Here is a 24541-nt window from a genome sequence, read left to right on the forward strand (position 1 = left end):
ACCCGCCAAATGAGAAATACAGGAGAAGAAAACATGAATAGAATACCACAAACAACAACAGCACAAACAACACCAGCAACAGATCCATACCACATCAGCTGCCCACACCAATCCCCCGTAACAGAGTGACAGCACCAGTGCAAAACAAAGAGAACAAGGCAAAGAGACTGATGTGTACCCAGTGATGAACACATCCATGCAACTGCAACCCCTCCAAGGACCAGGGGCCTACAAAGAGAATCCCAAGGCCTGGCCAACCGGCAGACAACACAGAGAAGGGGATCCAGCCCACCCCCCCAAGAGGTGATGGTGCGCCCACACCAAAGACGGCTGAGGAAGGACCACTGCTGGAGGCAGCAGCCGAGTACCCAGGGGGCCAGGGACGTCAGCCCACAAACCCCTGCCAGGCACCGGCCACTCAGGGGCAAGCAAGGTGCAGGTCCAAGAGGCCCACGAACCCAGGAGCCACTAAGCCCCCTGGGCAGGGGCCCCACCCAGCACACAGAGAAACCAGGCCACCAAAGACAGCCACCCACGGTGGGCCAGTATGCACCCTGATGCCCTGGCCAAGCACCTGGGGACCTGGAGGCCCACCCTCCTATACCCTCCAGCTTCCACCCTCAAGCCCCACACCCCCTCCAGTCCCCCACACACATAGACACACATGTGAAAACTTTTTTTTTAAAATTTTACAATATATCTACAATTGAATATAAATATAAGACACTATATACAAAAATCTACAAACTTTATACTCCAGGTTTATAACCTGTGTACTGTCCATGGAGGTCAGGAAATTTGTTTCTGATGTGGGTCACACAGCAGCTGGGAATCACCCTGTTTCCCTGACCAAGTGACCCATGTTGCTAGAATATAAACAACATAAATTAGTCACACAAAACAGTGAGTGATGTAGTCCTTAAGCCTACTTGCATAGCCTATATGCATGTGGAAAAAATACAAAGAAATAGTAAAACGTTATTCTACAAACATCCACTCTTTTGCGTTGAAGTCTCCGTAGTCAGAGATTCTGTCCTCCTCTGCCGTGGGTCTCCTGGGGAGCTGGAGTCTAGCTTCTCCCTCAACCCCTACCTCTACCCCTGCTTTTGCCTCTCCCTCTGGTCGTAGAAATCCGCTTACCCTATAAAAAAAACTTGACATAAGAACTAGGGATGCACCGATCTCACTTTTTTTCCAGACCGAGTATGAGGATGAGTACTTACATTTGAGTACTTGCCGATACTGAGTACTGATACGAGTACTTAATAATCCCATTACAGTTCTTAGTTCCTTTTGTAAATGTGCTTTATTGTCGTTGTCATTAGTCTGACTGGAACAAGGTGCTGCTCCTGACATTTATTGTGTTGGAATGAGCGTCTCTCAATGAATCCACCAGGGGGCGCCACTCTGAATTAACCATACTGGACAAATACCACGAAGAAGAGTAAAGTTTTTTGAGAAGAGGAAAGTCAGTAATAATAACCGCTTCTTACCTCCATAGTATTAGGATGGAAACAGGCCCAGCCCTGCGTAGTTCACATAAATATGTCAGTAGTTTTTCACAAACTTACACAGTCGCTCTTTGAACAGATCCTCTACCGCCATGGTTCCCGCTGGTATTCTCCATCTGGGTACGCATCCGCGAGCACCCGGAAAACGGATGGAATGTACACAGAGGACGGACAGAACGCTCCGTCCTTATCTGTCCGTGTCTTTAATGTTACTTGCAGTCAGCGTTACTTTTATCACCGTCATTTATTTTGAAAAATCTCCACACTCTTCACACTCCCCACACATTATTCCACTGCAGTATACCTGTTGCACTGAACTATGAATGTTACACAGCCGTAAGTGGTATCAGTGCATTTGTATCAGGTATCTTTTATGAGTACGAATAAGAGTACACACACTGAGTATCGGAGCTGATGCCCGATACTGGTATCGGATCGGTGCATCCCTAATAAGAACAAACACTGAATCCCTAAAAGGGCGTAACTTTAGGGATTTTATTTCTGCCGGTTTAATGACTGCAAAACAAATGACCAGAATTATCTCATCACAAAAAAAAAAACGTTCAACTAGAATAACCAATATCATGTTCTTCTAAGACATCCACGTGACAAACGATATCTTAAATTTTTTCACATTCATTTCATGAATGTTTTTATTTTTCTACACTTACCTGATCACTTGATGGAAGAAGTTGAGGTGCTCACCATTTGGCAGGTTGTGAAAAAGAAGTATTCAAAAATTGTGAAGATACAGCCAAGGATTTTTGTCCCATAGTGCCAGCCGTTAGGTAAGCACAACACCAGAACAGAGAAATCGTGTGGTCTTAGTGTTGATTCAGGTATTTTCTGCCACCGAGAGTAGGGAAGTTATACACTGTACCTTTAAATTGTTAGTAAGTTGTATATTTGTTTAAGACTGCAGTGCACATATTGTTTGTAAATGTCATTTTACTTGTTTGCTTATATAAATATAAATACTTTTATGCCATTGTAGTTGTTATTTTTATATAGGTTTTAAAAATATATCGTTTTACTATACTTTTTGGCTGTGGCTGTTGTTTCACCTGGTTCTGGAATAAAGGTTTTTTGTCAATTCAGACATTTCTTTTTCACATTTTTAGTATTTTTTCACCATCCAAATAGTAATTTACTGGAGTTGAATAGAAGAAATGGAAATTGGATCACAAATGCAAGATGCATTTGCAGAAAAGTTTGCAAGAATTCACGTAGCCCTAAAATACATCTGGTCAGGATGAAGTGCAGGGACCAGGAGAACGTGCTGCAATGCACAGGATCTGATGTTGGTGAGAGGTCATAACACCTTCTTTCAGTCTTCAGTAGTACACTGGCAGTGTTTCATGGCCCAGGCAAGCCTCTTTTTCTTGTTCTGAAGTCTCATCAATGGCTTTCTTGCTGCAACTTGACCCATCAAACCTTCTCTTCACAGTTGAAACTGAGACTTGCTTACTATGACCACTATTGAGCTGTGCTTGAAACTGTTGTCCTGTGAGTCGCCTATCACGCAAACTGTTGACTCTCAGAAACTTGTCTTCTGATTCTGTTGTGGCTTTGGGTCTGCCAGACCTCTTCCTGTCAGCATTTCCCCCAGTTTCTGAGTGCCTTTTGACAGTGAAGGGAACTGGACTTACTGACACCTTGACTTTCCTGGCAATTTCTCTGTAGGAAAGACCTACATTTTTAAGTGTTATGATGGTTTGTCTCTCTTCTATCATTCATTGCCTTTTCCTCTTTTCCATTTTTATAGTAACACACTACTCTCTGCAGTACAATACTGTTCAAATAATGCTCACAACAGTATGGTACCAAAGTGTGTTCATACACTACTTTTATGCAGGCAGAGGGGGTTGGAAGTAATTCAGAAATGTTGGGACACCTGTAGGAATTGGTAGCACCAACTTTTGAGGCTTGATCAACCTCCATTGCTGCAGAACTGCTTTAAGTTGTTAACCCATTTCTTGTTCAGCTTTTTGTATAATTCCGAAATGTATATTATTTTTCAGTTTTGCTTAACTTTACTTTTTTTTTTTTTTTTTTTTTTTTTTATTTTTTACCTCTGGCAGTTCACCGCTTACCTTTGTACCATTTCAAGCTTTTCATTGGACTTGAACTGCTTGAATTTCAATACAAAACTGGAAGAATTGGGGTGTTCTAAAACTTTTGACCGGTAGTGTATATTTACACTTTTTTTCTTTTAAACTCTTTTGCACTACACACCGCAAGAGAGTTGTCTCTTAATTTCGTTGTACCTTTGTATAATGACAATACAGGGTGGTGAAGCAAAATTTACAATATTTTGAGGCAGGGATTGAAAGACAGTGTATGACCAATTAGTTTATAGAAAGTCATGAGAATTTATTTGCCACAAGAAAATTTACATAATAGAAAATGTTTTTATTCTATGTGTCCTCCTTCTTTCTCAGTAACTGCCTTCACACGCTTCCTGAAACTTGCACAAGTGTTCCTCAAATATTCGGGTGACAACTTCTCCCATTCTTCTTTAATAGTATCTTCCAGACTTTCTCATAATAGTTTTGCTCATAGTCATTCTCTTCTTTACATTCTAAACAGTCTTTATGGACACTCCAACTATTTTTGAAATCTCCTTTGGTGTGACAAGTGCATTCAGCAAATCACACACTCTTTGATGTTTGCTTTCCTGATTACTCATATGGGCAAAAGTTTCTGAAAAGGTATGGATAATAGTGTTAGGTATGATTATGACATCAATATATGTTTGGTTTCAAAACAATTGACATAGTGCCTGCTGAGAAAAAAACACTAAATGTTCATGGTAAATTTTGCTTCCCCACCCTGTAAAGGCATTCTATTCTATTCTATTCTATTCTATTCTATTCTATTCTATTCTATTCTATTCTATATGGATGTAGCAGTAGAATCCAGGCCTGAAGTGAAGGACCCAGACTCCTGGACCTCAGCCCACCCTTGTCGTAGCTGCTTCACTACTTGATCAGAAATAAATCAGAACCAAGTACACAGACAGTGAAAGTGTCACCCTCTGGCCTCTTTTTGCCTGTTCACACACCTCCTCTCACTCCTCCTCCTGTCTTCACTCGAGTTCGTCCACTCCCACTATAAAGCTTACACTGTCTGAGGCTGAGTCCACAGACAGAGTGAGGACTTCTCAGCGGGTAGCATGTCGGTCATTTTAGCATCAGATCGTTTTACATCTACAGGGTAAAACAAGTTTTAGATGTAGATCCAAAAGCTCTGCAACGGACTTCCACGGAAGTTTAAAATGTAGTGAGTCGTCTGTGGTATTTATAAACCAAGGCTTTGAATCTAGCTCCAAACAGCCTTGTGGATCAGCTTAGGTTGGCGTTTTCAAAGTGCAGACCTGACTTTTTTTCTGTCCCAAGCTGGAAGTTGATCGTCTGCTCTGAAATCTCTGTCAAGATGGAAATCTGCCGCGTCGCTCCTTAAAACGACCGGACGACATGGGAAAATGGGAATTAACAATGGTAAGCCTAAGAAGACGTGTGTCTCTGCCTCCACATTGGCGATAGTTTGCTGTTAAATCAGCTGATCAGTCAGATCTGGTGTTTGGATCGATGCATTTCCTCTTGTTGGTAAGGGAAAGTAGACGAATAGTTTCTCTGTCAGTGAATTTCCACAAAGAACAGGCTGAGATGAGATGAGATGAGATGTGTTTGCAATGCATCTGACTTAATACATATGTGAAGATGTTCCTAAATCTGCAAGATGGTAATGTGGCTTTAACATTGGTATTTTTCTTCAGCAAATCTGGATTGCAGTCTTCAAATGTGGATCTAGTTTACCTCTTTATCACTGTTTCCATTGCTGTTGCAGATAGATAGATAGATAGATAGATAGATAGATAGATAGATAGAACACAATGCATAATAAATTAAAAGAATAAAAACAGGCCTGAATTTAAAAAAAAAAAACAAAAAGACACAAGTGCAGAATCAAGGTGCAAAATGACATTTAAGTGCTGATAAATGGTGCTTTTCTGTTATTGGTGCTTAGAGCCACCAGTACATCGGACAATGAGAAGGACACAACACACAGCTTCCTCTCTGTGCAGCTCACAAATGATTCATGAGGGACAATGGGTTTGTGTGATACTGATTGTCACCAGCAGACACTGCACTTTTACCAGACATAGAATCAATGTAATGCTCAATGTGTAGGTTGCCCTGACAGATCCAAATGCTTCATACAAATGCATATAGCCTCCTGCTTTTATACTTAAAGGTCAGAAGATGGTATTCAATATCCACGTTTTTGTTCTATTAAGCTTATTTCTTATTTTCTTATTTATTTATTTGCACATAATAAAAACAGCAATGGAAAAAACATCATTCAAACAAGTAACAAAATTGTGCAGGAGAGGTTAGAAGCCAAAAAAGAGGGCTTATATGAATACCTCCCCCGAAATGAACAATACACAAAAAGAACTTTTGCTTTCAAACCAGATGAATTATGCAACTGTGCAAGATTTACAACTGATGTCTACTTTATTGTGTCATGCATTTAGTGTCTGAAGTGGGAAATCACTGATTTTTATTATTAGTTTACAGCTCTTTAAAACTGCTGCACAATGACTTCTGATGATGCTGTCACAGAGGACAAGCGATGGTGGATTTCAGACAGTATAATAAAGCAGGAAAAGGCCAAGGTCATTAGCTGTGAACTGATAATGTATTTGTTTTTTGTGCGAGTATTTTCGCTCAAAATTGGTCATATCCCACTGAGAAGCCTCCATATTTGCTATTATCTACAACAGAGTAATTCTGCCAAGTTTCGCGGCTTATTTTGGAATGTTTTGGTACATTACTGCTTCTATTTAAAATATCAATACAGATTATGTGAAATGTTCTGAATGATGACCTAGGCAAATGAGAACTTACACAGACAGATGAAATGGTTTGCCATTTTTGGAAATGTAGGACTCAGCGTTTTTGACCCACACCGTGGCCAAAGAATTTATCCATGCTGATATAAATTGAAATGCAATAGTTGGTTCCATTACAACATCAGCAGGCAACTGCCGAGCTACTCCTCTGCCATGTTGGACATTTTTTTGGCTGTTGCCAAAAAAGCTCCATGGTTTCATCAATTTCCATTAGTCATTTTATCAATACACTTTGCTACTGTTAAAGAATTGATACTGAAAAGATACCGATAAGAAGTAAAAAATGATTGTTTGTGCCATTACAACATTGGCGTGCAGCTGCAGAGCTACACTTTCACCATGTTGGAATGAAAGTTATCAGTTAAAACCATTTCACCATTCAGCTCGTTCTGTTTTGCATCTAAGTCGAGTATTCTTTTTTGGTTGACAATGATAACAGCTGTCAGTTATCCTTTAACATGAGGCAAAAAGATGTTGCTAAACCTTAACATATGGTGAAAAAAAACACTATTTAGAAGGGCTACTAAATATATTGTTGGGTCCTCTTTGATAACAGCATTTTAGCTTTACATCTAAAACAATGACAGAACATGAAGTAGTACAAGTAGGTATTCAACAGAGTGTGATTTTAATAGTATTAGGTAAACTAGAGAGTCTGTTTAGATTTTGTATTTATTTTTTTAATATTATTGGTAGTATATAAAATTACGACAAATCTATCTTGTTTTTGGCTTCCTTTGAGGCCTTGTTGAATTATGCTGCTGTCTATTTGTACAATGAAACAAAGGCTGAACAGGGCTCTTATTATTCCCCTCTGACAAACTCTGTCCCTTTCTGTGTCATATCAAGTGCTATTGAGGATTCTGAAGAGATCCATAGCCAAGGCACTTGAATACTTGCTCTCATTGACATCAAATACAGCCGACTTCTCCTTTGAATATGCAATGAAAGACCTGTATATTTGAACAAAGTCATGACAATTGTTGTTGGTCACAGTGTTCATTCCACCCTCGTCTTTATTCCATCAGTCATCACAGGATGTGGATGGAAACCTGAGCACTATCTGACATTTGGCCATTTGTTTTGGTGTTGCTTTTTGGATGTACTAACCTTTTGATAATCCTGTATTTGTCCATAAACATTTGTGTGAACTTACTAAATTCTTGGAAATTTCAGGTTGATGTGTGACAGTAAATATGATAAGTTAAGTATCTGATATCTGATTACAGTATCAATACACACTTTAACTTGTATGTGCAAATGCTCTGGATGTGGAATATGGCAGTGATGATTTTAAAGTGTAGCTTCATTGCGAAGTTGTTGTGACTCATCTGGGATCAGTGTGAACCTCAGCGGGGTGTTGTGTCAGTTGTTTGTGCCGGGCTGTTTTGGCTATGCAGGTCTGTGGCTATTTTTACTTCCTTCCTCTGACTAATGTTGTGACCAGTAACATTACAATATACATATCCATTTCTATATCTGCCCTTTACATCGGCCTGGGAGATGATGAGTGATATAATTCAATATCGTGATAAATGTCATTATTGTGATATGTTTTCCTTTTGTTTGCAGAGTTTATTTTGTTTACATTGTCAGTCACTTGCCAAATATTTCTGTATTTAATTTAATATTTAGCTTTTACTCGTATATTTGCAAGTTGATGGTGAAAAAATACTTCATATCTTTTGTCATATATTGTTGTAATCTTATGTCTTATTTTTTTTTTCTTGTTTCATCCTCTTCAAGTCTTTCATTTGGTTACATATTTCACATAGTTTTAATCTTATTGCATCTTAATTTTCTTGCTTCTTTTTGACTTTGTTGCATATTTTTTAATCATTATTGCATCTTCATCTCACTTTTAATTTTTTTTATTAATTTATTTTTTGTAACGTTTGCATCTTGTTCTTGTTCTTCTGTCGTGTCAGATCTCTCATATTCCTTTTTCCTCTAGTTGCACCTCAACTGTTTAGTCTTGTTTTTTGTTTCCATCTTGTTATTTTTTTTTTGTCATGCTTTTTTGGGTCCTTTTTATATTGTTACTTATTTTAAAGTTTTTTTTTTTTTCTCTTGTTGCATCTTTGTAATTTTCATCTTTTTGTCAAATTGCACTTTTCTCTGCATGACATCTTGTTTTGCCATTTGTGTGTTTTTTATTTTGTTTTTCTGCTGCTCTAATCTTGTTGCTGATGCGATTGTTTGATGTCCAGTCATCTTTTTTTTTGTCTGTCTGCATCTTTTTGGTTTTGTTGTGCTTTTTTAATGTTCTTGCATATTGTCCAAGTTTTATTTCCTTCAAAACCCTAAATGGCTGTCTGGATTCTTCAACTTTAACAGTACAAAAATTCCTCTTTAAAATGAAAGAAATTATGATTCAGCATTTGTTGTGGTAATTATCAGTATTAACACTGATCACATTTTCTACCAGCCATTCTACCTACAACTTTTTAATGTAAATGTGACTATAGCCTATTTTCTCCTTTTACCGCCTTCAGAATCCTGTGCAGGAGTGGGGTGAGGAGTTTGAGGACGGTGTCATTTATGGGGTCACTCTGCGCCGGGAGCCCGTCGCCTCCTCGCCAAACCCTAATGACACAAATCCCGGCAGTGCCTTTGTCCAGTACAGAACCAGCAAAGTGCGTCGTCTTAAGGCAGCCACCTTAAACCAGCTTGTGAACCATGTTCTGGACCCACACTGCCAGGAACAGGACTACGGCAAGATCTTCTTGTCTACATACAGAACGTTCACCAGCACCTCAACACTAATAGAGTTGCTCTTCCTGAGGTAGAATAACTGTTTCTACATTGTACATTCAGAACAAAGTGCTTAGTTCATACACAAAGCAACGACATTCATCATCTTGTGGAAGAATGGTGTAGGTTTTAAATCGCAGTGTTGCATCAGGATCTTTTTATAAATTGTTTCTTTGACAGTGCAACCATGCCCTGCCAGCTTTTATGTAATAATAGGTACTGTGGAGGTGATCATTATCCAGAGGCTGTTGACAACAATTATGCAGAGAGTGGTTTTAGACTGTGGTTGCAATGACTAGTGGTCAGGTTTAGGATAGCTGCAGTGTAGAGACAAATAATAATTAAAAATACACAAAAACAGGTTGACTATTATGGGGAAAATGAACTTTTTTTAATCTGTTCTGCAATATTTTTCCCTGTTGTTTATTATAGAGACAATGCTGCCACAGATTTGGACACTGAGTCCTACAGGAGGTAAGCGGACTACTTTAGTCCAAATTCTGCAGGATCTGTTTACAAGTCTAGATAATATGAGAGCTTTGTAAACCTCTGCTAGCCCAGATCAGGTTCAATTCTGTTAAAGTATGTGTCTTTGGCTCACGGTGTTGTTAAACTAGTTAAAATGTAATGGTTACTCTGCCACCTTCCCCAGCCCTCTGTTGGCCTTTGTCCAGACATGGTTGGATGACTACAGTGAGGACTTCAGGGATCCTCCCCTCCACCCAGCGCTCCGGCTGCTCCTGGATCACCTGACCATCAGCTCTGCAGTACACAGTGGCATGCGTAGCCAGCCCAACTTCTGCTCAATGGCTGGGCAAGCTGAGGCACTGCTCAAGAAGTTTCAGAAAGGTGATCCTCATAAGGCCCTTAATATCATCATGTTTTTTTATACTTTTAACCTGTGTTAGGAGAAAAGTGCCACAATCTGAAAACCTCCTCTTACTTTATTGCTTGTCTCTCCTTCCTAAGCATAGACTGTTTATAAAATGGATAATACACAGTTGTTTCATGTCTCTAAGGAAAACTGAAGCCAATGCTTAGAGAAGCTGAGTCTTGTCAGTGATTGTTATAACAGCTGTCAATCACATACTGTGGAGGGCGTGGGAAGCTGTTGATTGGTCAGATTCGTACATCAACAACTGAATCCTGAAAAGGGGCGAGGGGGGGGGGGGGGGGGGGGGGGAGTATAGTTTTTCCTCAGTCCATTACACTATGCTGCAAGGTTAATATGAAATTTTGCCCAACAATGCCAAAAACTGCCTACTGAAGATTTCAATATTGTCCACATTCATAATTTTTTTCACCCAAAAAATGCAAACCATTCTTCATTCTTGCCTTCTCCATTTTTTCAGAAGATGAAGCAAATGGCGGTTCTGTCCAGGCAGACCTAGCACAACATGAAGGAGGTTCTGCGGATGAGGATTCAGGATGTGAAAACTCCCAGGATCATGGCGATGTCATGGATTTCTCTGCTACATCCATTGCAGAACTGCTCACCCGACTGGACTCTGTATGACGGAGGAGCCTACATACAGCAAATCTTTTATGTTTTGCTCTTATAAGGGTTTCTACAGATCCTTAAAAATCAGAATTTAGGGTCTTAAAATGTCAAAAGAATGCCAATGAATTGATTTAGGGCTTTGTTGAAATCAGTGGATTAACAAATTCTGGTATTAGTTATTAGACTTGCATGGATCACAGAAAACTAAAGTGCCCTTAGCACAAACAAATTATTCTAAAAACATACTCCAAATCAAATGCACTTGGAAAGCTAATGTTTGGTTTTTATGGTGTTTCAGGCTCTGTTTGTCAAAGTAGTGCCGTTCCAGTGTCTGGGCTGCGTTTGGTCGCAAAGAGACAAGAAGGAAAACATGTCTCCCACCATCCGGGCGACCATCACACAGTTCAATGCTGTTACCAACCATGTCATGATCTCCCTGCTCTGCCCGTTCTCTGATGCCAGCTCCAGTCCCACTTCCTCTCGCCGTCCTCCCGCTAGTCCTTCACAGAGGGCCCGCACCATAGAGAAATGGATCAGAGTGGCACAGGTCAGCAACATTAGGCTGCATTACAATCTGATTAAAGGTAGACTGATGGCAACACTTTTGAAAGCCACAATGTAGAAAGCAAACATTAGCTATGAGGGTAAAAAGTGAGATTACAATATTATGCATTGCAGGGAAAAAAGGAATAGTTTAGGTTTAGTTTTGCTCTCCTCATATAGAGCTTTGTGGTCCTGATCTCAAAAATTACATTTATTTACAAGACACAGCTGACTGTAGATGTTTATGCATTTAATCAACATCATTCTTTCTGTGGTTGAAATGAGTCCACTTAACTGACACTGCTTTTCTTTTTGCATGCAAAATTACCTTTTCAGTGATTTAAATTCTTTCCTGGTTTTTGTTGAGTTTCAGATTGTGATCAGTGACAAGCTTTGGTTGTTTGAACTGATGAAGAATGTCTGTGAGCAGAGTCTGCATGCCACTTACTTGTAATAAGTTCTATAGGGTATAGAAGAACTCCTAAAGTAGAGTTAATTTTTAGATTAAGATTGATATTCTTTTATTTTTTATAAGTGTATAGATCACATGTGTAGACATGCACCACACACTGAAATTGACCTTCTACATTTAACCCATCACTAGAACATGCAGGAACACACCACACACTGCAGACTAGGAGCTTGCCATATCAAGCGCCCGGGGAGCAAATGGGGGGGTTAAGTGCCTTGCTCAAGGGCACACCAGCCAATAACTTTCTGCCAGTCTGGGGAATCAAACCAGTGACTCTTTGGTCACAAGCTGAACCTCCAGCCTTCTAAGCCACTGTTGCCCTCATTTTAGTCAAATTAGTGGGAAAATTAGAAGTTTTCCTTTTGAAGTGGTTTCACAATGCCAGTTATGCAATTTTACTTTTCATATTATGAGGCAAAAAAGCCGTTTCATGATATGTCAGCATTAATTTGGCTTTTTTGACACAACCTGCATGCACACATTGCATTGATGCTGCAGTAGCAATATATTATGTACCCCTCGTTCTAATCATTTAGTGCAGAAGAATGGACAAAACATGTTGTCAGTTTTACTCTGGGCTTTTGGAATATCTGATTTTCCGTGTTTCCTCTGCAGGAATGTCGTCGGTTGAAGAACTTCTCCTCCCTCAGAGCGATCCTGTCAGCCCTACAGTCCAATGCAGTTTACAGGCTGAGAAAGTCCTGGGCGGCTGTTAGCAGGTAAGTCTTGATTATAGCCATTTAAAAGGTCCTCTCTGCACTTACGTGTCCACGTAATTGTCCTTTTAATGAGGACTCTGAAACCCTCATCAAGTGCAATTCAATGTCAGGCAGAGTGCAAGTCAGCCTTTGGGTCACCTATATTCTGTCAGGTCATGAACGCCTCACTCTGTTATTTTAATGTCAGTGATAATTAACTGACACTGGAGCTCTCTCTGTTCTGTAAACACCTGGATATTGAACAAAATACCACATATAAAATTTTAGCATCTGTTATGTTGTGTATTAGTTAATTTTTAATGTGTCCAAGTCGCTGCATATTGACATTCCGTCTTTTTGTTCTTTTTGAAGGGATAGCATGGCTGTGTTTGATAACCTCTGGGAAACTTTCCCGGATGAAAACTGTGTTCTGACCAACAAAGAGCTTGTGGAGGTGGTAAGTAACAGGGTAAAGTCCCCTCAGTGCAAACAAGTCACCTGTAAAAAACTGTTTTGCGATTTCAGTCTGTTTGGCATCACATAAAATACAAAGATTGCTAATAATTCTGAAATACATTTTCTTCAAAGTCAGCCATATAAACTGAACTAGTATCACATAACCAAGTTTAATTTTGGCATCTCCCTCAGTGAATCCAAAATGTCACCATACACATCACACCTTTAAATTACAGTCTTTTGGAGTTGTGTAATTGTACTGGATGGCATTTGACATTAAATTATATAAACCTGATGTTGAGTAAAATATTTCCTAGACCAAGCTTTAAAGCATTTTTTAGCAGGAGAGACCAAACTAGAATTAAACAGCTGACTACAAACCAAACGGGATACATGTACTGCTCACTGAGAACATAGTACAAACTGTTTGGAAACAAGTACTCTGTGTACATGGATTCTCACTTTTTAATTATTACAGAAAAAATATCATTTTTCAGTTAATGTTTACTCACATGTTTAACAGAGTGTTAATAGGAAACCAGAGTCCTTGGGCACAATGTGTTCCCTTTTTTTCCTTCTTTCATGTAGTCTCCTTTTAAGCAATTGTGTCAGAACCATTGCGTATCCTCTTCTAGTGGAAAAAAAAAAACAGCTGACATTAACTACTGAACATCTGCACTTGTATTCACTGATTTACGTTAATATTAAAAGAAACCAATACTAGGAAATGATTTGAAATGTCACTGATTTTTCACAGTTGTTTTAAGGCGTATCCATTTATGAATGAAGCTTTTATCTGTGTAAACACAATTACTCATACATTAAGCGTAATTCCAGCTCCTTAACTCAGATAACATACTTTAGACTTAAGAAAGACGCCTTTGACTTGGCCTCATACTTTCACAAGATAACTGATACACAGGATATCCAAGTTAATGTGTAGTTTGATGGTGGTTTCATAACCCTCATGCTTCCTTTTAAAAACCCTCTTGTACTTACTTAAATGTGAAGGAAGACACTTTAAGTTGCTTAATGTTAAAAATAATAATAGACGACCATATGTGCTCATAACCTCGAACTGAATTTAGCTCTGTGTGGCCCCCTCTGACAGGATGGAAGACAAGCAGCCTTGGATAGCATTTCTCCAAAGATATCCAAGAGGTGTGCGATCCCCAGACAGATGGTAAGCCATATTTCAGAATCAGGAAAACAAGTGAGGGCATGAGATCAAACCCAGCATCATAACTCACTGATTCAGCCTGTCCTACCGTGTAAAATGTCCTGTGATACAGTCTGAATATATGATCTCTTATCATGTGGAATAATTTCACCTCTGGCAGGGTTTAGTTTCTCTTATGTTTTTCTTTTTTTTTTCCTCAAAGACAAATGCATGCAGAATCCCTCCCATGTTATTCAACACTACAAGCCACAAGAGAGCTGAATCCACTGGAGTGTGGGTGGAGCATCTGTGGCATGGCAGAGACCCAAACCTATCTTTAGCTTGGCTTGACGCTCAACAAAGTTTCAAATGACCTTAGATCACCAGGATTATAGGACAGTAATAATAGACCAGAGCTGGGTCTTTTATGAGTCATATGCACATTCTCGTGGGACCGTAACATAAAGCCGCTGCTCTACTAAAGGGGACATGGCTTGTGCGAGTGTACACTGATTTGATTTCTGTCATTATGCGCAGTTAAAAAAAGATAATGGCAGAGGCAGTCAGATTGAGTAACATTAATGAACATCATGCTTTGTGTGTAATCTGTGTTTGTGTGTCTCTGCAGAGTATCTCCTCTGGGGTGGTCCCTTACCTGGGCACCTATCTGACTGTCCTCACCATGCTAGACACCGCCCTGCCAGACATTGTGGAGGTACACACTGTAGACGAGAACAGTTCATATACTTAATATCTGATGGTCGAGTACATCAAATACCTTATCAAAAGATGCGGTTTGCTTACTTATTTTATTTTAACACACTGTAGTATAATGCATTTGAGGTCATTTTAAATTGTGTAGCTCAAGGCCACTATGATCTCAAGGTGGCTGGACCAGTAAAACAGTGAAAAAAGTAAAATTTAACTAAAAGTAACATCACGGAAATGTTTACATCTACAAGGTTTCCTTAAAAATATGAATAACATGAATAACCTGAAATATTCTAAGAACAATAAGTGCAATTTGAACAATAATATGGCTCAGTTTATAATGTACACATGAGCATTAAAACTTACAGATCATAGTGGATCTACAAGTATGCAAAACATTTAGTAACAGGCAGAATATTGTTAAAATTCAACTTAGTTCACTTTAGACTTTTCTGGTTGTTCATATTTGTTCAGGTTATTCAGATTGTTTGTGAAAGAATAGTTTGTAAATGTACATATTTTCATGTAATTTAACTTTTTTACACTAAAACAAAAAAATTATAAAATTTGGGGTTGTTAGTATTTATAGGTTATTGTGATTGGTCTATATGTGACCCCTGAACTAAAAGGATTTTGACACCTTTGATTGATAATATCATCAGTATCATTTTTGCATTTCACAGCCTCATCCCAGGGGCCAGACTGGACCCTTTGGCTTTGGTTTTGCCCCATGGGCCGTGTGTTTGACACCTGTGCTCTAGAATTTTGGCCCAGCATGGTAAAATACATTCATTAGCCTCATACTAAAAGTACTTAAGTCATATTTTTGGGTACATTGTGATATATGCGTAACTTTACTCTCCAAACACTGCTGCTTCATTTTATGCACAATTCGCAATCACAATTTGCCCAAAAATGTGACTTAGGCAGTTATGCTATGAGGCTAATGATATGTGATACCAAACTTGAGTTTCGCATTTAGCACATTCATAACTATTTGAAAACCCGTTTTTTTTTTTTCAAGATTGCATTAGATGCTAACATTAGTGCCACCATCACCTGGCACTAAACATGTTAGTTATTTTATGTCATCTGACTTTAAAGTTTCTTATTGTTAGTCTATATTTAATAACATAATATATTCCATAACTGTGCATTTATGGTTGGCATTTCTTACGATCAATGTGTACTTGGAGGGTTTTTGTGCATTAAGGTTTCCAGGGGCTTTAATATATTTTTGAACAATTTGAAACTAACAGCACAGTTGATAATTATTAATAAATGGATTTAAAGCACTTATTAAACAGTTTTGTTGAATACTTGATTGTAATTGGTCAACGCCCACCTGACATGGTCTGTTTTCTCTGCTGCTATGAATAAGAGACTATGCAGTAAGTTTTTCCTGTGGTTCCAACTTAGCTTAACAATAACGCTAGAGAAAAAAGCACATTTAACATTTCATCACCTTTATAATATGAGCTTGAATAGGTTAAGCAGCTACTTCTAAGAGATTGATTTGATAAAATCACAACTTTATGTAAGCACATAGACGTGAAGTACTTTAAAATAGGACCAAATAAATGAATTCCTCTCTCTTAATTAGTAAATCAAATCGATGGATAAGAAAAACAAGCATACAGTATCGGTGTTGTACAGAACTGTGCAAAGGTCTTAGATCACAATTAGGTTGTAGTTTTTTTTAGTAAGGTTTGATGACCATACATATTTGTTTCTCAGTATCTGGATGCAACAGGATTATACAGGAAATGCGTAGTAAATGGTATGCAGTATGACCTTCCTTTGCGCTTTACATGTCTTGAACTCTTGTGCAGATGGTGAAACTTACTGTGCTAATCTTCAGCAGTTTTGGACCTGATTTGACACAACAGTTGTCAAATTTTTGGGGTAACTTTTTGTCCCACTAAATACTGACTGTAGCCTGTAGAAGTCATTTAGTTGTCTTTGTGTGCGTTTGTTGTGCATATAGTATATGCACATATTTCCTTTGTTTTTTTGATAATTGGTAAAATTCCTGGTAATTAAATATGCTATTTACAACCCTACAAACACAAGAAATCTACAGGTAGCATTCATTAGGCTACTATGATACAACTACATTATGGTGTGATACAAATGTACCATTTTCAGATGCTTATAAATGTTACATGGACGAAGTGGTTAAAATAAGATGCCACTGATCATTGATATGCAATAAATAACAACAATCTGATCTTTTGACAGGGTGGGCTCATAAACTTTGAGAAGAGAAGAAGGGTGAGTGGTTATTCCTCTGTGTCATCTTTTTAGGCATTGCTATGTATATTTATTTCTCTGTAGTCAAGTCTAAATGTGTGCACTACATACTGTACCTGTGTGGTCGGGTGTGGATGGGTGTGTACTGTGTGTTTGCATTGTGCAAGTACGCAACAAGTGAATAGATTTTGACACTTGTTTGTTGCACTTCACTTGACTAAAGGTAGCTCTTCTTGGAAACATTTACTTCTACTCTGAAAGGACTGCCTTACTACTATTTCATAACTTGTAGGGCAGATTATGCAACTGCACAGGTGGCCGAGGTCAGGGTACTTTGTGGTTTGTCTCACTCTCTAATCAAATAGTGTTTGTGTCCCAACAGGAGTTTGAGATTCTGTCACAGATCCGTGTGCTACAGACGTCCTGTTCCCAGTACAACCTGCCTCATCACCCCAGAATTGCTGCCTGGCTGCAGGAACGAAAGCTGCTCACTGACCAGGAGAGGTTAGTCCACAACCAAGCATGAGCGGATCACATAAAGACTAATAAAACTTTGTTAGTTATATAATCAGACATTTGCATCATAAAAATTCCTCTGCTGTCATTAATGGGTTCAGTTTCCATGTGGACTAAGAAAGATTCATTGCTTTGCAGTAATTTTCCATAGAAATACACTCTCAGGTGCATACTCTTTAATTTATTAAAATATGGCAATGAACCAGATTGTTGTTATCGGATAAGACATGGATAATTGATGCAATGTTACCACTGTCTCGTCATAAAGAACCAGTCATTTGACATTTATAATACAGTAAAATGTGACACGGCCATTTAACTGAATAGCATCAGCACATAAAAGCAAAAAGTCTGCCACCACCAGAAAATACCTTCCCAAAACAAAGTAAACTTGAAAATGGAAGGATTTTACTTTGGTCAGGTCACTTAGTAACAAATGGACTGCTTTCCTCAGTACTCAGTAAGAAAAGTAATTTTAGAGGGGCATCTGTGTTCACATGTGCTTTTTTCTGTTGCAGCTATGAACTGTCGAGACAGCTTGAGCCTCCTGTTGATGTATACTCACCCACTGCCTGGAGCCACCGCTCACTCACAAAGAAACTCTCTTTGTGAGTACTCTACTGCAAAGAGTAAATCATACACAGTCATGAGTAAAGACAAACTGGTGTTCCCAAACTTTTTCTGGAGGATCACTTGTTAAAAAACGCCAACTTATCACATAGGTGAACATTTTTACTGCTATTTCCACGTCACCTTACATTGAATATGTAAAGCAGGCACGTTTGATGAATCACAGCTTGATTTTATCCATTTGCTATTGAACACATACACATGTGAAATACTTTAAAATAACAATAAATTGACTTTTTCCCTCATCAGTAAAATAAATAGAATGTATGCTAAAGTCAGCTCAAGTACATATACTTAAACTGTTTTGTACATGTATATAAAACAAACTTGTGATAATTATAAATCTTTAAACTATTTTTAATGAATGACTCTTGTCCACACTCATACATAGCAGGTGAGAGTTTTGCACCTTAACATTAGTTGCCACCTGATAAATCAGAAAAAAGCATAGGAAGATGAAGTCTGTTTTGACCTATTGTAAGAACATGGTGATACTACGTGATGGGCTCTCTCTGTACATATTAATAGCTCATTCTAAGGTATTGAAAACACAATAATTCATGTTTATACACTAATGAAAACATCAATGAATATTATGTTCATATTCTGGAAATAAATTCTATCATATATACGTACTTAACCTTTTCAGGGTATACATATTGGCAATTAACTACTGTCATATATCTTTATTTACTGTATTATTAGCATATATGATTGTCAATCTTTATAAAGCTGTTAATTACATTCTGTATGCTCATCTTTGATATCTGTTAGAGCGTTAATTAACAGTTATTCCACAGTAACCTCCTGGCATAATTGCTGCAAATTGATAGGAAGGAGAGATGTTGCACATAGTCATTATAATAAATGGCACATCATAAACATGGTCGACTCTTATTTGACAAAACCCAATATGTGACGATAGTCTCCAAATAACTGTTGATTGCATGTCAGAAAGTGTTGTGTTCCAAAGTGAGGCCTTACTCATAACTAACAACATATTCAGTATTAAAAATATTTACTTTATAGTTATATGTAATCTACTAACATTTGATGTAGACCACATTGACTATTTAACTGTTCCTTTTCTCAGACGAGAGTACACACAGAGTACACATGCACACACATCTTCCTTGAACTTGTCACCTGACTGTGTTACCTGACGTGTCATCTCATCATCTTTTCAGCTGTTCTTCCCTAGACATGGAAAACCTGATGGATCTGAGAGATCCCCCACATTGGCTTACTCTTGTCTGGAACAAAAGGAACGGTTAAATAATATTAAAATTTAAAAGAAGACAAAATGTTCAGAATTGAGCTACCGATCATATTTGTTAAAGACTATTGGTGAAGAATGACTGTTCATGGGATGCTACCATCTTGTAAGACCCATACTGAGTAAAGCAAACATTGTAATTTTTGTACAATAACTAGATTAATTAGTCACTATTAGTTAATGGCCTAGTCATAGAATATGGTCATGAAGAAGGAAGTGTTACCAAATACATTTATATTAGATGAGCATGTGGGAGTTTATTTGTTATCGTTAAGAAGACAAATCTCTGCCCTTAGCCTCCGTGCATCAAACGAAGGATCCAAAAAACTGCCTGCTGACCAGATCAGTGTCTCATCATCTGGATCTAGTGGCTCAGAGATGGAAGATCTATCCTCCCCAAGCCCTACCTGCTCCATCAGACTGCAGGTGAGCAGCTGTTTGTGTGCATGGGTTTGTAGTCAAAGGCGTCTTTGCTGAAAGCACTGTCGCACTGTGCCTTTATCTAATGGGTGCCAGTGTTCTGTGCAACATCCGCTATTTACACTTTAACAAACAATGATCCCATTTTAGGTAGCCAAACCAAGAGGTGTTTAATAAGATGAAATGTACACTCAGTGGCCTTTAAAATGTTACATAATCTCCCATCATAAAAGCCAGTTTTCGATGATCCATCAAAGTTTGCTACAAATGACATTTCATTTGAAGGTCCGTAGTTAATCAAGAGGACAGTTTCTTTAATGGTGCATGGCTTCCACTGCTGCATCATGCCTCAATAGCTTTGTTGTTCCCTGCAGAACAAGAACTTTCTTTTACTTAACAGCTGCTTAGACCATAGTTCTTGTGGTGATAATCAATACTCTTTCTTTGTTACACTTCTCTTATCTCACACTCTCTTGTCTTTTCTCCCTGCAGCCTTATCACCGCTCATGCAGCAACGTTTCAGATACCTTCTCTTCCTCCTCCTCCTCCTCCTCCTTGGCCACTTCGTATCCAGAATCCCCAACTCCTTCCAGCTCATCCTCTGACTGCCCAGTGGACCTGTGCCCTCTGTCCCCGTATTGTGGAGGAGTTAATGCAAAGCCTCCTGTGTCCTCCCACCATAAACGCTCTGTGTCCATGACGTCTCTGCCCATCTATAACCAACAGATGGACGACTCCTGCATTGTCAGGGTGAGCGTGGACCTGGGCCACAACAATGGCAACATGTATAAAAGCATCCTGGTGAGTTAGGACTTTGATTTTTAAGCACTTTATTTTTAGATATCCAAAGGAGGTTGAGGAGCAGTAGTAGACTATATTTGATCTGGGAGGGATTGGAACACAAATGTCCCTGAATGCATCAAAATCTCCACAGTGCCTGCAGCACATTAGATGCAACTAGGTGGTAGTTATTAAATCTAAACAATACTAAATGAAAAATACGTCCAAGAGGGGATGGAAACCCTGCACGCAGACAAATACCTTTTATAATTAATGTCACTGTCACATGAACACAAACCCCCTGAGCCCTGAGTGATTGTCAGTGTCCCCAGTCTGATGCAAATTTAGGCCCACAGAGGTAAAAGCAATGCTCTACTCTAGACTGGTTAAAAAGACTTAAAAGTAATTAAACTTGGTGTTTATTTGACATATGAAGCAAGAGGATTGTAAAAATGTCAAGCATTATTAACAGTTTACCATGTCTGACAAAGTGACAGCTCTCAGTGACTTTTCCACTTCACCTTGCTGTGTAATTCCAATTTCATCATCATTTCATCATCAAAACCCTGCTAAGAAATGAAAGAATTTTATTAACTTAAAACCTATTGTGTAAGTGTTGTTTGTACTGATGATAAAATGATTTTGATTGGTGCTACTAAAACTATGATGCAAATGTTACTGCCAAACATTGCTAATAACTAATACTAGATTTCAATACTGGGATTAGTGACTTTGAGGGAAATAATGGATAAAAATTGCTGTAAGGGCTTTTTTTCCCGTTTGATGATCTGTTCCAGGTTTATGACCTAGATGTTTTCAACAATTGTCTGTATAGTGAAAAATGGTAAATTGGAGCCCTGCATAATGTGTGTCTGTTGTCAACATTTTTGAAGAGAGTGGACCTGATATGGGCCAATTAATTGCAATCTGCTTTTTAATCTTTTTGTCCCCAAACTGCTAATATGTATGTGAAATGTTAAGATGTAGGTTGCAATGATAAATCACACATTCAGATGGACATTTAAAAACACAACCCTCTTCGCAAAGCATTATTTATTTGCATGATTACTGTTAATATATAATAATCACTCAAATCTATCCAGAGATATGTGTAGTGACAAGTGTTTATGGCTAACACCTTTCTCTCTGTTGCTCACTGTATTCCTCTGGAAGTTGTTCACATTCTGTTTACAACCACAAAAACCAAGCAGTTTAGGAAATTTACTGAAGATCGAAGAGATGTGTTGTCTGTACTTTCTAGTGATTTCGTCTAATGTCAGAGCATAGTGCCATAAGCATAACAATCAACTGTTACTGATGACTCTGTTTCTCAATCGTTTTTTAAAACAAGATTAAAAATAGATTCAAAATGGATTATATTTTTAACAAATGTATTCTGGATTGTCTTCTTGCTGCTCCCAAGTAAAACAGATGGATAACAATTTCTAAGGCGTAGAATTTCTCTGTAAACCTTTAGGTGTGATGTGTGCAGTTAAACTGGTGTGAACACTCACGGTGTGTTTATCAGCAGTTTTGATTCCATGTTTTTCAGTTGACAAGCCAGGACAAAACTTCACAGGTTATTCAAAGAGCATTGGAGAAGCATCACCTCGAACATATGACCTGCTTTGACTTCACCCTTACACAGGTCATTTCCCAGGAGAGAGGTCAGTACACAAGAATATATGTACATATATATTCTATAGGACTTTAAAATCCATAGACTTGCTGAATTAATGCTGAACAAAGACACTACCTTTTTGACCATTCATCTTGTTATATCATTTTCAGAGTTGGTCATACCAGACAAAGCAAATGTCTTCTATGCAATGTCTACAACGGCTAACTTTGACTTTGTTCTACGCAAATATGACATGGGTCAAAAGAAACCACTGAGAGCCACCTCTAGCCTTGGACGGTACACTAAGTAACATGCCTGTGCTGATTCTGCAAGATCTACAAGAGGAGTTGAACTCACTTGAATCGACTGGGACATTTTTAAGGATTGTTTTATAAAAGAAAGGTACGGTCTAAAAAGGTAAAATATGATGATTGTAAGCCAATGGACAAACTATGCAGACGCACTTTATGAAGAAGATTAAAAAAGGAAAAAGAACACGTGGACCTAACATGGTTTTATGTCTTATTGGAATAAATGGGTATAAAGCCAATACCCATTCCTTAACTTTTTCAGAGGTGACACTACAGTACCAGGATGCATGTCTTAATGCCCAATGATTTTAGCCCTCGGTGAGCAATACATATTCACAACGCTGACCTATTTTCCACATATAGGTTGAAAATTGAGCAGCTGCTTCCTGATGCAGTTGGCTGCCCATAATACCACATATGTTAAAAAGGAGTCAGGGTCAGAGGCTGTGTGAAGGCCATACAGATAGCATTGAACTCCTCTGGGGACACTCAGCACCAATTCATCTACTGGTTTGTGCTTCTTTTGTGTTGATGTGGCCGTGTCATGTGAAGAGTGGGTGTGGATGTTCTCTTAAGGGATCACTGTGTTCCTTGAGTTACAGACCAGCTCCTCTGTTGTTGCTGTGATACTCATCATGTGCGGCTGGCAGCTCTGACTGGAAGGATGGCATTCCTGAGCCTGGGTCACCATGACAACCACAAAGGTTGATGGACAGCTCTGTGACAAAAGAAGGAAATGTACAAGATGGCTACTGTAGATAGATGAGATAAGTATGTGTGGAAACAGAGATGTGCTATCAGCATTAGTGCTATGATTTTAAAAGACCTTAAGTGTGTAGAATTTTTTTTTTTTTTCACGTTGCGCCTTCATTTGATCAAAGAATTGTAAGAACTCATCTGGTAGCTTTAAATTGTCTGGATGCCAGTAGGAAAAGTAGTCTTAAGAGAAGGAAATTTCTGATCCATGTCGGTACAGATAGTTTTAGAGATGTCCTGTTTTCTGATGAACACTGGGAATATTTCAAATGTTAGCATTAAAATTGTTTTGTTTTTGTACTTGATTTTTTTTTTTTTTAATTAAAAGATGTTATTGATTAATTTTGTTTAGATTTATGTACTGGTGCTTAACTGGCTTGAGCCTAAAGAAGAGATTAGATGGAATCATTTCAATGACGTCAATTGTAACTGAGACTAGTTCTTGTGAGATAATCATCGTAGAAGAGGGTTGGTGATCGAACATTAATTTAACTAATTTAAGAGGAAGAGTTGCATTAAAAAGTCTTCAGAAGAATCTGGGTCAAGGCTTGTTCTATGTTTTGAAATGGAAATGTTTAGCTTTTCATTGTCTTGTCAAAGAAAAATGAAAAGACAAACTGTTTATTGGACATGTATTACCAAAACATTGTGTTTTAATGAACAGTTGTCTGAGTGGTTTCTCCTATTATAAAATGCAGGCAACACAAACATTCACACACCACCTTTATCGCCTGTAGCTTATTTTCTCCTTTAAAAAAAAAGAAAAAAAAAAAAAAGAAAAAAAAATATAAGTACCAGTTTAATATTTTCCCCTTTTTTGACATTTTGTGAGTGGTTTGAGTGATGATGTTATTGCGTAATTTTGTAAAACATTACTGATTATTCAATGGCATTACTCAAATTGACCAACCTCAGCAAAAAATAAAATAAAATAAAATAAAAAATTGGTGTTCATTTAGATTTGTTTAACATCACGTTTTTAGTTGTAAAAGGAATATAAATACAACACAATTTTTACAGTCAGATTTAATTTTTAAAACACATCTCACCATAGGTTTGTTTTATTTATATTAATCTTAAAAAAATACGTGCATTTGAGTCACTAAAAAAAAGATGGGGAAAAAAGGTGTTGGGATTGTCTGAAAAGTGGCTAAACTCACAAGCACAAGTGCTAAGTTGGCATCAATGCTGCATGGGAAACATAAACTGGAGGTAATTTACATAAAAGAGTTGCTTTTCTGCTTCTTCCGTTCCC

The 24541-nt window shown here is 38.2% G+C and overlaps 1 protein-coding gene across 2 annotated transcripts; it reads left to right on the plus strand.

Annotated features, from left to right (window-relative positions):
* The first annotated feature begins 4655 nt into the window (after nt 1-4655).
* Nucleotides 4656-24117, plus strand: LOC115424682 (ral guanine nucleotide dissociation stimulator-like 1). 2 transcript variants are annotated; one of them, XM_030142071.1, is made up of 17 exons: nt 4656-5011; nt 8925-9214; nt 9616-9657; nt 9836-10032; nt 10536-10693; nt 10983-11231; nt 12315-12418; nt 12770-12854; nt 13965-14036; nt 14641-14727; nt 16965-16997; nt 17359-17480; nt 18011-18100; nt 19695-19824; nt 20311-20619; nt 22151-22265; nt 22390-24117. In XM_030142071.1, the coding sequence occupies exons 1-17, from the start codon at nt 4988-4990 to the stop codon at nt 22527-22529; spliced, it is 2247 nt and encodes a 748-aa protein (XP_029997931.1). In that variant the 5' UTR covers nt 4656-4987; the 3' UTR covers nt 22530-24117. The 2 variants fall into 2 exon arrangements, with proteins under 2 accessions (XP_029997931.1, XP_029997932.1); XM_030142072.1 differs by having other exon boundaries at nt 10539-10693.
* Nucleotides 24118-24541: the final 424 nt, after the last annotated feature.

The sequence above is a fragment of the Sphaeramia orbicularis genome, chromosome 8 (genome assembly GCF_902148855.1).
Source record: "Sphaeramia orbicularis chromosome 8, fSphaOr1.1, whole genome shotgun sequence".
In the NCBI taxonomy this organism is placed as follows: Eukaryota; Metazoa; Chordata; class Actinopteri; order Kurtiformes; family Apogonidae; genus Sphaeramia; species Sphaeramia orbicularis.

Excerpts from the sequence above, each read along its gene's own strand:
- LOC115424682 (XM_030142071.1), top strand. The coding sequence starts at position 4,988 with ATGGGAAAATGGGAATTAACAATG. Across the intron at positions 5,012-8,924 it reads GAAAATGGGAATTAACAATG|AATCCTGTGCAGGAGTGGGG; the intron begins GTAAGCCTAAGA and ends TACCGCCTTCAG. Across the intron at positions 11,232-12,314 it reads AATGGATCAGAGTGGCACAG|GAATGTCGTCGGTTGAAGAA; the intron begins GTCAGCAACATT and ends TTTCCTCTGCAG.